General features: G+C 36.0%; 1 protein-coding gene across 3 annotated transcripts in view; it reads right to left on the bottom strand.

Annotated features, from left to right (window-relative positions):
* The window catches only part of Naprt (nicotinate phosphoribosyltransferase), a 30,218-nt gene that overhangs the window by 7,247 nt on the left and 9,847 nt on the right, over positions 1–13,124 (bottom strand). For all 3 annotated transcript variants that reach the window (XM_090177099.1, XM_090177100.1, XM_090177101.1), the window contains exons 4-7: positions 11,587–11,797; positions 2,214–2,344; positions 1,789–1,904; positions 737–930 (exon numbers count right to left, since the gene is read on the bottom strand). In XM_090177099.1, the coding sequence (XP_090033225.1) occupies positions 737–930; positions 1,789–1,904; positions 2,214–2,344; positions 11,587–11,797 (652 nt within the window). The remainder of the gene's footprint in view (positions 1–736; positions 931–1,788; positions 1,905–2,213; positions 2,345–11,586; positions 11,798–13,124) is intronic.

Genomic DNA, 13,124 nt, shown 5'->3' with positions numbered 1-13,124 from the left:
ATTTGTTTGATAAAATATAGTTATGTTCAATCTAACCTCCTGGAATGTACTTGCTACTTGGTTTAAAAAATTTATTTGAATTATGTCCCTTGAACTTATTTCAAACTAGTTCAAAATCAAATAAGCCAATAAATATTTAGTTATATATAAATGACACATTAAATTGTTTATAACTGTTTGAAGCACTTGATTTAAAATATAAATGTAGATGTAGATTCAGTCCTTATTCATTTCAATATTTCCTTCATTTTCTTATTTTATTGCTGAAGAAAGATTTAGAGTGCCATTAAACATGCCCATGCATATAATTTCCTTCCACATTATTGAAGGTTCACTTAGGTTTTTGGGAATATAATTATCAAAAAGAATTTTCCCAAAAGGGACTTTAGCTTAAAAAAATGTGATTGAGAGAAACATGCTTTTAGGATGCATTAGAATTTTACAAAATCACCATAAAATCTTTGGTAAAATAATTGAAAATCTTGAAAATAAGGTTTTTTTTTGACAATTTAAATGTTGATAATTTTGAATATTTTTAAAAAGAAAGTTAGTTATACTTCCACTAAAGTGCTAGAGTCGTGGATATCCCATGGAGTAATTCTCACAATAATTTTTTAGATCCAGTAGCATGCTTTTATTAAAAAAAAACCCCCAATAACATAATGACCAGGCTCCGAAGTACACAAAAAATATTATTAAAATATTAGTCACAAAAGGATAGTAGTGTTTAATTTACCTGAGAACATCATATGTATCAATTAATGCAAGGAAGTTATCAGGAAAAGCAACAGCATAGGCAATAAAGGCTGCGAGTTCACCACCACTTGCTTCATCACTTAAAACATGTAAAAACTTTGAAAGTTCTGATTGCCACTGAAGACTCGCTTTAACGAAGTCCATACATTCTCCAGTATTCCGGTTATCCAACATCTGAAATTTTTTTAATTTTATTAACAAACAAGTTTATGCTTTATGTTATGGTGGTGTCTTTGTTATTAGCCAATCAAATTATGATTATTAGATGGCAAGCTTGTGGGTATTGAAATATAATTTTACAGGTATAATCTTAGGTTAATAAATAAAAGCTATAGGTATAATCTTAGGTTAATAAATAAAAGCTATATTAAAGGAAAAGTACACCCTAAGAAATCCTTATTTTTGTTTAAAACGCTGTGGAAAATAAATAGTTCTAATGCTTCGACTATGTTGAAGATGGAGCTACACAAGAGTAGGGGGCTTTCCTTTTAAATAATAGCGCATGCTTGATGGCATATATTAATTTGAACATGCCACAGAATGTGTCGAGTGGTGTTAGTAAATTGAAGCAGGAAAACCCCCCTATTGTTGTGTAGTGCCATCTTCAGCATAGTCAGACAAAATTCCAATAAGGAAGATTTATGCATGATCTATAATAACGATGAGCATTTATGTTTGTAAAAAATTGTGACTAGGCTATCTTGCGCAAATTAGGACTTTCAGGAAGGAAAGGGAGAAGCTATGATGGCATTACGCACTTGTGAGGATGTCGCGTAGGTGCCTAGTCTCAAGTATTATTTTTTTAAAACAAAAACGTTGAAAATGTTTTTCTTAATACAGATAAGAGGAAAATTTCAATTGTAACTTTGGTTTATTTTTGATAGCCTTTCTGACTTACTTTTCTCAGGGTGTAATTTTCCTTTAATCATATTTTCTATTATCTAATTGCTCTGTGTCAAAGATTTCTGGTATTTAAAATTATTTTAGGTGCTATTATACATTCAACCAATATTAATCTTTATTATAGCTTACCATAGTACTGGAAATATCGAAGTTGGAATATGACATAATGAAAGCGTGAGCATGTGTTCCCTTGACTGGAATACCATATAGTTTACCAGCCAAAACATTGCTTGTTCCATCAAAACCTAAAATAAACAAAAATGTATGCAACAGGGAAATGGTAACTTTGAATTTAAAACATTTACAGGCTAAAGTATTTTACTTTGACATTTTATTAAATAAAGACTTATTAACTAATGCATACGATAATTTGAAAAAAAAAAAAAAAAACACAAATATAAGAATCCAAAATTAAAATTGATAATCCTACAATGAATATAATTTGTAGATTTAAAATGGCCATTTTAATAATTTTCAAAGTTAAAGTAAAGGCTAAAATAATGTATAATCAAAAATCAATTTTTTTTCATAATATTTTAACATTAAAAACATACCACCAATATATGCATATTTTGATGCGGAAAGTCCACCATCAGGTCCTTGTGCCCTACGAAGTCCAAATTCGAGAAGTTGAATTTCAGTTCCAGCAGCCATCCTATACCTGGCAGCATTAGTTGCAACAAGGCTATAAATTAAAAAAATTGTTAAATTAAAAAAGTTCTTACATCATAAGAAAGTAGCTATGTATTTTGTGTACGTGTAATTCACTTACTAAAAAATATAATAGATACTTTAATTATTAAAACTGATTGAAAAAAATTTATTTAATTAATTGGCTGATTTCCCTTACCAAAAAATAAGTTGGCTAAAAACCACTTACGACAACTTGTATTTCAACTTGGTTTTCAGTTTGTATTTGGGACAAATGCCTACTTAAAAATAACTTAAATCCTCTTTATTAATCAACTTATTTCCAACTAAACCAGAATCAACATTTACATTTAACTACTTAAAAGCAACTTAAATCCTACTAGGGAAACATCTAAAAACCAACTTAAAAATATTGTAATTTCCTGACTACTAAAAACCAACTAATTATAAACTTAGCAAAAGCAGTATTTTGCTACCAACTGAATAACAACTTATTACCCCTTTAATAGTAACTGACAACTTGAGCCTACTTAATACCAACTCAATAACAACTAATAATGTGTATACAAACTAAATACAAACTGAAATCCAACTTATTTTTTGGTAAGGGTTAAATCAATTTAATTAAATACATTCTTTAAATCATGTTATTTAAAAAAAAAATTCATTAAAATCACAATGTATTTTAACTGAGGCATAAAAATATGGTAAAAAATTTAGTTCCGAAACAATTCCAAAACAAAACTAATCTGAGCAAACTAAAAAATAATACTAATACACACGAATTCTAGGGGAAAAATTTGGTTGACCCGGAACAAATTGAAACATTTATGAAATTTTGGTTTATCTTTTGGAAAACACTCTTTCACATGGAGTGATCTCCCAATCTTTCATGAATCAACAAATTAGCCATCTTGTATGGGTTTTATCCTATAGATATCAAATGGAAGTCCATAATCAGGCCCAGAAACAAATTATTATTATTATGGTTATAAGCACTCTGATTCTATGTATTCTGCAGTTTGACATGGAGCAATATTATAAAATTTATGAAGTTTTGATTGTTTACACATTTGAAGGCGTTAATATGATATAGTATCTTTCCACTCTGCGGGGTGGGAAAATCCGCCATCTAACAATCTAACAATCGATCTTTTTAACATATGATAACAAGTAATAGCTTAAAATGTAGGTATATTCAAAACTGCATTAGAATCTGTAAATAATTAACTTCATAATTGTTATGTTTCTCCAGGTCAAACTACAGATATCAGATTTTTCCTAATCAGGCTTTGCTTTCAGACCTGATTCTGAACTTTCATTTGATATGTGATAAAAATCTATAGAAGATTAATTGTCAGGTGTGATGTAAGCGGCATTTGGAGTTATAGCGTGTATCATTGGGAAAAATAAAATGAGTTTCAAATACTATTATTGATTAGGGCCGCTATATTTCAAGATGGCAATTTTTACCCAGATCGGAGCTAAGCCACAATAAGTGAAAGAATAAAATGCCTGTACAGTAGTGGGAGAAAACTGCTGGGACAGGAAGGATTTTCCAAAGCCACCTAGCCTTCCATTGTGGGGTAGATGGAAGACAAAAATATATAAAGTTTGCTATGTTTTAGGCCAGTTATGGGAACATTATAACATTGAAGGTCGGAAAACTTTAAATTGTGTGAAGGTGGTATGAACTGAATTCACTCGACTAACCATTTGTTCCCACCATCCCTTACCAAAATGGGAGTCTTACTTTAGTCGCCAATTAGTCTCAATGTAGGATCAACTATTTTAAGTATTATGTAAGCATATAAAACTGAGACCAGAATTTAGGGTCCTAAATAAAATCTATTTTAGTCTTACTAAAAGAGTTTTATTATAATATAATTATATAAAACTCATTTTAGTCTCATTTGGGAAGACTTAGTTTTGGAGATTTGAAAGTGACTTAATTGAGAGTTGATTGTGGGTTAAAATATTAGATTAAAATAAGAGTTGAGTTTTGTGTCAATGCACACGGAGCAGAGCCACTGAAGAGGGAATAAACTGACGAAGTAATAAAATTCCAACTAGTAATTTATTAACGAAGTTAAAAACATTATGTACAAAACTATTTACAATATAACTCAGTTAATATGTGAGCAACATTACTATTGAAAATGCAGAAGCTGAATGACTCTGACTATTACTGCGGTGACGTTCAATAGTAATGCCTTATCTTGTTAAAAAACAAACTAAACATATTAGATAAGATAACCGCATGTTATGAAAACAATATATCTTCATTGTTTACTTCAACACTCTCCCTCAATGAAGATATGGGTGAACATGTATTTGCTCAACTTCTTGGCGGTGTCGGGAGATCGTTTCGTTTTTGACTTCTGACTGTCCTCAACGGATCTGGATGTCACGTCTCGGCTTGAGTTAATGCTCGCAGATTCATTGTCTGACGAAGACGAATGAATGTTTCAGCCGGGAGACTCTTCGTAAAGATGTCGGCTAGTTGATCTTCGCTCGGTACATAGACAACATCAAGCATCCCACCATCGACCAGTTCACGAACGTAGAATTGGCGAACGTTAATATGTTTCGTCCGACGATGAAACCCGGGATTACGGATTAGCTTAATCGTACCGGGCGTTGTCGATTCGAAGTACTGGAACTTCATCGTTCACAAATTCAATTGTGGCCATGACTGATTTTATCCATACGACATCCTTCGCTGCCTCGGTAGCTGCCATCAATTGACTCGGTCGTTGAAAGACTGACTGATTGCTGTCTCCTGCTGGCCCAAGTGACCGGAGTAGAGCCCATGAGACAAACGAGACCAGAAGTTGAACGTCTGGATTTCTCGCATCCACCATAGCCAGCATCGGAGTAAGGGACTATGGTCAAGACATCATCTGATCTGTACAGCAGCCCAAGATTTGTCGTTCCTCGTAGATAGCGACATATTCGTTTGACCGAATTCCAGTCTGCGACAGTCGGTTTTGCCATAGCTTGAGAGGCGCGGTTTACGGCGAACTCTATGTCTGGTCTGGAACCCATGGCTGCGTATCGGAGACTTCCGATTGCTGAGGCGTATAAGGTGATTGCTTCAGACCGTAGACTCTTCTTCAGTAGCCAGACTTTGCCGCTTCCATCTTCGAATCCCTCAGGTTGACGTAGGTAAATCTTCTCCGTCAAGGTACCGTGGAGAAAGGCCGTCTTAACGTCAAACTGCTGCATGCTTAGTTTCTTCTGGGCAACGATGCTCAGAAAAATTCGCAGGGTGTCGAAGCGTGTTACTGGAGCAAACGTCTCGTGATAGTCTAGTCCTTCTCGTTGAGTGAACCCTTTTGCTACAAGACGTGCCTTACGCTTGGCTATAGTTCCAGCCTCAGCGATTTTCGTGCGAAAAACCCATTTGTTTCCGATCACTTTTTGACCCTTTGGTAGATCGACCAGCTTATAAACTTCAAGTTTCTCCATAGCTGCGAGTATTTCATTCATTGCCTTCTCCCATTGCACATGGTTAACGGATGAGCGAGCCTCCTTGGCGATCGTAGGTAACAGGTCACATACCAGGAACGCTTTGTCTTTTGGAGGAGAACAGGCCGTGCAAGAAAGTGGTTTCAACTTCATTCTGTCTTGGAGAACAGGAGCCATGGTTCTTCTGGTCTTGCCTTTAGAGATGGGTATGGACGCCACGTCTTGTGCTGGTCGGACGGATCTGGAGGTCTCGTCGTTGGGTGTTTCGACGGACCTGGAGATCGCGTCTCCGCAATCGGAACCTTCGTTGGATGAGGTCTGGTCTGTACTGGAATCTGAAGATGAAGCATCATCATCTTCCTCAACATCAGTGACAACCAACTCTTCCTGGTTAGGGACCTCTTCAACGACAACAGGAAGTGTCTCCATTACACACTTTTCAGGATTGAATCTCACGTCTCGAGACCGAATAACGTTGCCGATTGCAGGTGCGCAAACTCAGTACCCATCTCCATCTTCTTCATATCCAACAAGACCCCTTGCAAGCTTTCCTTGATAGTTTTCGTCTCTTCTTTTTTGGAATATGGACGTAGCATTCGGTGCCGAAGACTCGAAGGTGCTTTAACGATAGCTGTGGCTTGCCAGTCCAGAGTTTGAAAGGCGATTTCCCTTTAACTCGGGTAGGTGCTGTGCGATTCAAGACATACGTCATAGTGTTGACGGCTTCAGCCCAAAGTTTTGGCGAAAGATCTGGCTTCGACAACAACATGACGGTATGCTCATAGGTTTTGCACCTTGCCAGGAAGTCCTTTAATCGATCGACGGTTTCTGACTTCTGCTTTAGAAAATACGCAATGCGAAAGCCTGAGTACTCGTCCTCTTATCTAGCTATTTTTGTAGTGTTCTCTAAAATGAGTTTCGTTCTCGCGCGAGGCAGTGATCCGGCGCCAATTATATAAATATATGTAGTTTTGTCCAAACAATACACCAAATATTGCATCTGTTCTACTGTACTATACTTCTGAATGATACTATTATCATTATATTATAGTATAGTCCAAACAACTGAACTCATCTTCATGAGTTCCACTACAATGGCCTCTTAAGTTTAATATTAAACAGGTAATATAAAAGCTCATTGTTCAACTGTCATGATGGATTGCAACTTGAATCTTGAAGCTTGATTACAAAATGGTCATAAGGGATGGGCTGGCTAATTTTGGTTAAGCTCAACTCACTTGAAACCTTTTTGTAATAAAATAACAGTTTAAAAGTTTTAAGTCTACTAAATAATATACTTGAAATTTTAAAACTAGGATATAACATTTCAAGTAAAATGAATACTAAGTATGAATGTGTAAATAAACTGAACTGAGCGAAAAATAGTCTAACATCTAGAGCCAGCCATGAAGTCTGGAGATTTTAAAACTTGCAATCCAGCATGGTAGTCATTTTCGATTCATTGTTTAATAATTATCTTAATGTTGAATTTCAACAGACGCTCGAGCATAAAAGTGGTCTGCTGTATAGCTGACCCTGTAAGGTTTTTTAAGGAATTCGTCATAGATTTTATGGACGGAAATATTCCTAACCCTTGCTCATAGATTTTAATTCACCAAGGCGGGGGGAAGATGGCGACAAAATGCGAGTCGTGGCCTTATCGTGGAGTGAATTAAATCTGAGAGAGGGGGGTTACATACAGGGAAAAGAAAAAAATAAAAAAGAGGGGGAGATTCGAATTCAGAATGGAAACCCTTTGTCGTTAATCAATCACAAAATCTTTATTTAACACTCAAATTTATAAATAACACTAAAATACAAAAAACAAATGAACAAAATTGCGGGGGGAACTGAGGGGATAATCTTACTTCGCTTCTAGTGATGGTTAGGCCATCTCTACTATGGTTCTTTTAGCTTCTCCAATATACGAGGGGAATTTAAACACTAAAAATACACTCTTTGACCTTAAATTTGATAATGAAACTATCTCTTACTATTTTCTATGGTATCAGTTCCGGTATCCCTACTCTCAGGCATCTTGGTTTCAAAGGATGGAGGGGGCAGAAACAAATATACACTTACACTAAATAATAATAAACACTACAATTAAAGATTCTACAATTAAACAATGACAATAATTAACTCAAAATAAAAACAACGGCGAGGGCACAGCGCGAACGGAAAAAGTAATCTGAAATGTATAAATACAAGAAGCAGAATGAACTCTCAACCTCGAGGGGACCTCTCTTAAATCCTTTTCTCGGACAATAGCGAGGGATTAAGCTTTCTTTTCTTAAACTTTTTCTCTACTTTTCACTGACTACTTCGTATTTCGACCCTGGGTACTCTACAATGGGGGGGGGGGGGGGGGTTATGATGGAAATTCTACTCATCACTTGGTTTTGGTATCCTCCGCTACGTTGTCGTCTCTCCGTTTACGGGTTTTCTCGTTCCTCGGTTTACGTAAGATGCCCGACACACGCACTTCACAGAACGGGACGTCTTTGGGGATTGCTTGTTTACGCGTTTCTTTATTCACACTTTTCTCTAATTCTCTTTATTTACTCGTCTACGGTTTGGCGGCCGGATTGCGGGTTTCTTCCTATATTCTTTTACTTCACAAGCTGACGGGGGCGTAGGTACTTCGGGTTTCAGTCTGAAATGTCCGGCTAGGCTAGGGAATCGGTCTCGGTCATCTGGCTGTCTTCTCTCGGAATGGCTAGATATTGGATGATCAACAGGTGATTCGAGGGTGTTGAGGGCATCACGCTTCTCAGACTCATTACTGCTTGGCTTATGTTCTTCCGGTCGGAATGTCCTGGCTGTGGGTCATCTTGGCAATCATGGAGCGTGGTTCCGATGATGTGGTTTGCATTGAGGGTTAATTAATATTTAAGCGCGACTTCATCGCACATTATTTTATATTTATTTCGACATGGTTCTTCTCTTGCCCGAGAAGCAGAGTTCTATCCGTTCTTGCAAAAGCAGACTTCTCTACTTCTGTCCAGGTCTGCCTAAAGCAGAGTTCTTCACTTCTGTCAAGGTCTGCCAAAGCTCTCTCAACTTCTATCTTTTTGGGGCTCTGTCTCTTGGTTTTGTTCGGATTATTGGGGGGCGGGGTTGAAACAAAAAGCAACTGGTGACCTTCCATTTTACCTAGGTCATTGGTGTATTTAAGACTCGTGTCTAGTCATGCGGTGGTGACGTTGTCCGATTTACGAAAGGTCGCTCGGGGTTGCGGGGGAGGGGGGATGCCAGAGAGTCTCGATGTTCCCGATTTTCTGTCTCCAAGCGGAAATGTCCAGGCGCCCTCGCGACTCTATGGCGGCAACCTTGGAAAACGTCCGCTTTTCTTGGTATCTTGCTACCTGATAGTTAATACGAAGCTTGTGAACTTGAAATGACTTCATGGGATCGCTGTGAGCTGAGCGGATTTTACTGGTCTAGTTCGGAAAGTTTTAGGGAAAACCTGGGCTGGGAAAGTTTGCTGAATGTATTGCACCATGGTCTTGTGACCGAGATAAAAACACTTTAATTAGCGAGGGATTAATTTTAGCGTTGCCGAAGGCAGGGATTTAGTTTATAATTTATATTGAGAGAATGGTTTAATTAATTATCTTAATTTTATATTTTATCGTGGGGTTTGATCGAGTTCTATAAGGCTTATAAACAATAATTAATTTGTATGTATGGTTCAAAAGTTATTTAAGTTTTTAGTTTATCATTAAATTAAATTTATATTTAACACGGGGATTAGTTTCATTAAATAGAGCTCGGAATTCTAAGATATTTGACGTATGGGGCTTTACGAATACTTAACAAAAACTGTAAATTTAGAGGGTCAAGAGTGCGGGGAAAACGTAATAACAAAAGTAAATAAAACACAGAAAAAGTTAAAAAAATAAGTATACGGGGGAAAATAAACCTGAAGGGTTACAACCCCCATGCAATAATTGGTGAAGAATTTCCAAATAAATTGCAGTGCCGTTACCAAAAAATAAGTTGGTTTTTAGTTGGTATTCACATTTAAGTTGATATTAAGTTGGTTTTAAGTGGTCAGCATATTTCAGTAATCTAGTTAATTTGGTTTTAAGTTGGTGGGAAAATGCCATTTTCTTTAAGTTGGTATCTAGTTGGTTTTTAGTGGTCAGAAAATAAGTTGGTTTTAAGTTGGCTTTAAGTGGTCTTTATTAAGTAACATTTTAAGTAAGTTTTAAGTTGGCTTTAAGTAGTCTTTATTAAGGAACATTTTAAGTAAGTTTTAAGTTGGCTTTAAGTGGTCTTTATTAAGTAACATTTTAAGTAAGTTTTTAGTTGGTTTTAAGTTGGTGTTAAGTTGTTTTTAAGTTGGTGTTAAGTTGTTTTTAAGTAGGTTTTTAGTTGGTATTTGTCTCAAATATAAACTTAAAACCAACTTAAATAGTTCTTAGACCACTTATTTTTTGGTAAGGGTGGACTGCTCACATACAAGGCAAGTACCCTCGATGTAAATTAGTTTTACTGATATCCCCTTAAAAAAAATAGGCTAGGAATTACTTAAACTGGGTTTAAAGTTTGTATTTGGGACAAATTCAAACTGAATATTAATTAAAACCAAACTTTAAACCAACATGTAATTTTCTGACTTCTAAAAACCAACTAATTACAAGCTTAAAAAATAAAAAGGATTTTCCTGCCAACATAATAACTTATTACCCCTTTAACTAGTTTATTGAAATATGCGCACAACTTGAGCCTACTTAAAACCAAGTTAATATCAACTAAAATGTGTATACAAAGTAAAACCCAACTTATTTTTTGGTAAGGGTCGGCAGATTTCCTACACAGTACTGATGAGCCCATAAGGAAGAAACCTGTCTGCTGTTGGAATCTCTGGCTGAAATTTTGACTTTTGATAAAACTTCAACGGTTTTTACTTCTAGTGTGTCTGACAAATTCCGAAAAATCGTATGTAGCTTCTTTAAACCTCAAAAGCCTAGTTTAGATCGAGTCTCCTAAAAAAAGTCTAAATAGAGTCTCCTACAAATAGTAAAAAGCAGGTCTAAAAAATTGAGTCTTCAATAAATAGTAAAACAGGTCTAAATTGAGGCTCTTACAAATAAAAAAATTATGGGTTTAAAAGGAGTCTCCAACAAACACAGGAAGCGAATATTAATGGAGTGCCTTTCAAATCGCAAAAATAAAGTCTAAATTGGGTCTCCTACAAATTTAAAAATATGGGTTTAAACCAAATCTCCTAGAAATCACGGAAATAGTGTTTAAATCGTCTCAAAAAATCGCAAAAAACAAGTTTAAATTAGGTCTTATGAAAATACGTTGAAACGAGTCTCAAAGTGGGATCTTAAAAAAAGCTATAAAAGAGTTTTCTTTTAAGCTAGCTCAAAGAAACCTAAATAAAACTTGATTGCATCTACATTTAAGTATATTTTTAGCCAGAGTTTTGACTGTGGGAGACTTATTCGGGATATATTATGGGCATTTAACAAGTCTTTTTCAAGGTTTTATTTTTGAACCATAATTTTAGTAAGGGATATGCCCGGTTTGAAGTGGTATATGAATTTGACAAAATAATAATAATTTGAAAATTGAATAATGGTAAACATAATGAAAGTTACTTAGAATATTTCTTAATAATATATAACCTAGCATAAAGGTAAAATTATTTGTTATTTTATTTAGGGGGGTTTTTATGTGAACAATATGTAATGTAATGTAATGTAATGTTTTTGTGACACAAAAATCTTACAGATTCAATTTGATTTTCCCTAATTCTATGTGCTAGCACACTGGCACTATGAAACTTACCTGGCATAGTTTACTAATGTTAAAAGTGTTGTTTCTAATAACTGAACTACAGGCAAAGGTCCCTCAACTCTAATTAGAGGAACGCGAGGGAAAACAACAGATCCTTCAGGTACTGCATGAAGGATAACCTCTCTGGCTGATAAATTTCCAAGAAAATTATAGAAATCATCATCAACATTAGGAGGTAGCGTCCTCTTTAGATACGAAATATCTGTTACAAAAAGATTTATTTATTACCAAAACAAGAAATAAACGAGTCTCAGTTACCAAATAGCAATATTGGGTGAAGTATAGTACAGCCGGCAGTGCTGTCAAATGTAGTGCAACACTTAATTTTACGTTCCCATAGATTCGTGGTTTGGGGAATCTCCATTGTTGTTAAGAGATATTTTGCTGACAATTTACTTTTTCATATTTAATATACTGTAAACTTTTGGCGCTCAAGAACTGCCAATTTTAAAAGTGTACTCCATTTCATGGTGGTACCAATGCTGCATAAAGGCGGCTTTTGACTCTGCCATTTTCATCATCAAAAGGATTGGGGGACCAGGGGTGGTCATCGAGATCGATGAATTGAAATTTGGGAGAAAGAAGTTCAATCGTGGCCGTCGAGTTGAAGGGCAGTGGGTTTTCGGGGGAGTGGACTGAGAGAGCAAAGCGTTTTATATGGTGCCTGTCGCTCAGAGAGATGCCACTATGCTAATCTGTCTCATCGACATGTGCACCGGGTTCTAAGATAAATTCAGATTGCTCAAAAAGTTACGACGCGTTAGATTGTGATCCCAATTTCAGGCACATAATAAAGTTAACCATTCGTTACATCGATCCTGAAACTGTGACACAAACTAACCGTATAGAGGGCCTTTGGACATATGAAAAACAGGCTTTGCCACCTACAGGTAGGAGGAAGAGGCTTATCCCTGGGTATCTAGCCACCGTCCTGTTTAGTAGCGGGGCTAAACAGCAAGGAAAACACTAGTTTTGGGATTTCTAAACTAAATTTAAACGATGGGCATAGCAATGGACGTACGGACAATTTCCACCTACTGCCTTCTCTATTTGAACCCTCACCCCTTTTACGTGCCCACTCATTTCACTGACCCCATCATAAGTCTGAGCAACGCAATTTTCAATTTTCAGTCCATTCTCCGCCAAAAGGGTAATTATAGCCAAGCTGATGCTTTCAGAGTCGAACTTATGCAAATCTCTAGAATACCTAATGAAAACACTCAGCTGTTCTACTACCGCATTATCTCATCAATTACGGAAAAGAAACCACCTGATTCATTAACCTACTTTACCATCATTCCCCTAGCAAAATTTCCACTAAGGTTAATCAGCTCATTTTGGACAGTGCTATGATGTATTTAGCATTATTTGGCATACTTTCGCACTTGTCTTATAATTCGGTACAATTTCTCTTTAATAAATCTAAAATTCCTATGAAATTGCCCCTGTTCCCATTCTCCTATGCCCCCGAAGAGCGAGATCTTGTTGGGCGCACAGTACTATTATCTGCACTTGAGCAGCTAAGACAT

The sequence above is a fragment of the Leiobunum rupestre genome, chromosome 6 (genome assembly GCF_980474605.1).
Source record: "Leiobunum rupestre chromosome 6, qqLeiRupe1.1.hap1, whole genome shotgun sequence".
Classification (NCBI taxonomy): domain Eukaryota; kingdom Metazoa; phylum Arthropoda; class Arachnida; order Opiliones; family Sclerosomatidae; genus Leiobunum; species Leiobunum rupestre.
This window is presented reverse-complemented; position numbering and strand designations above follow the sequence as displayed.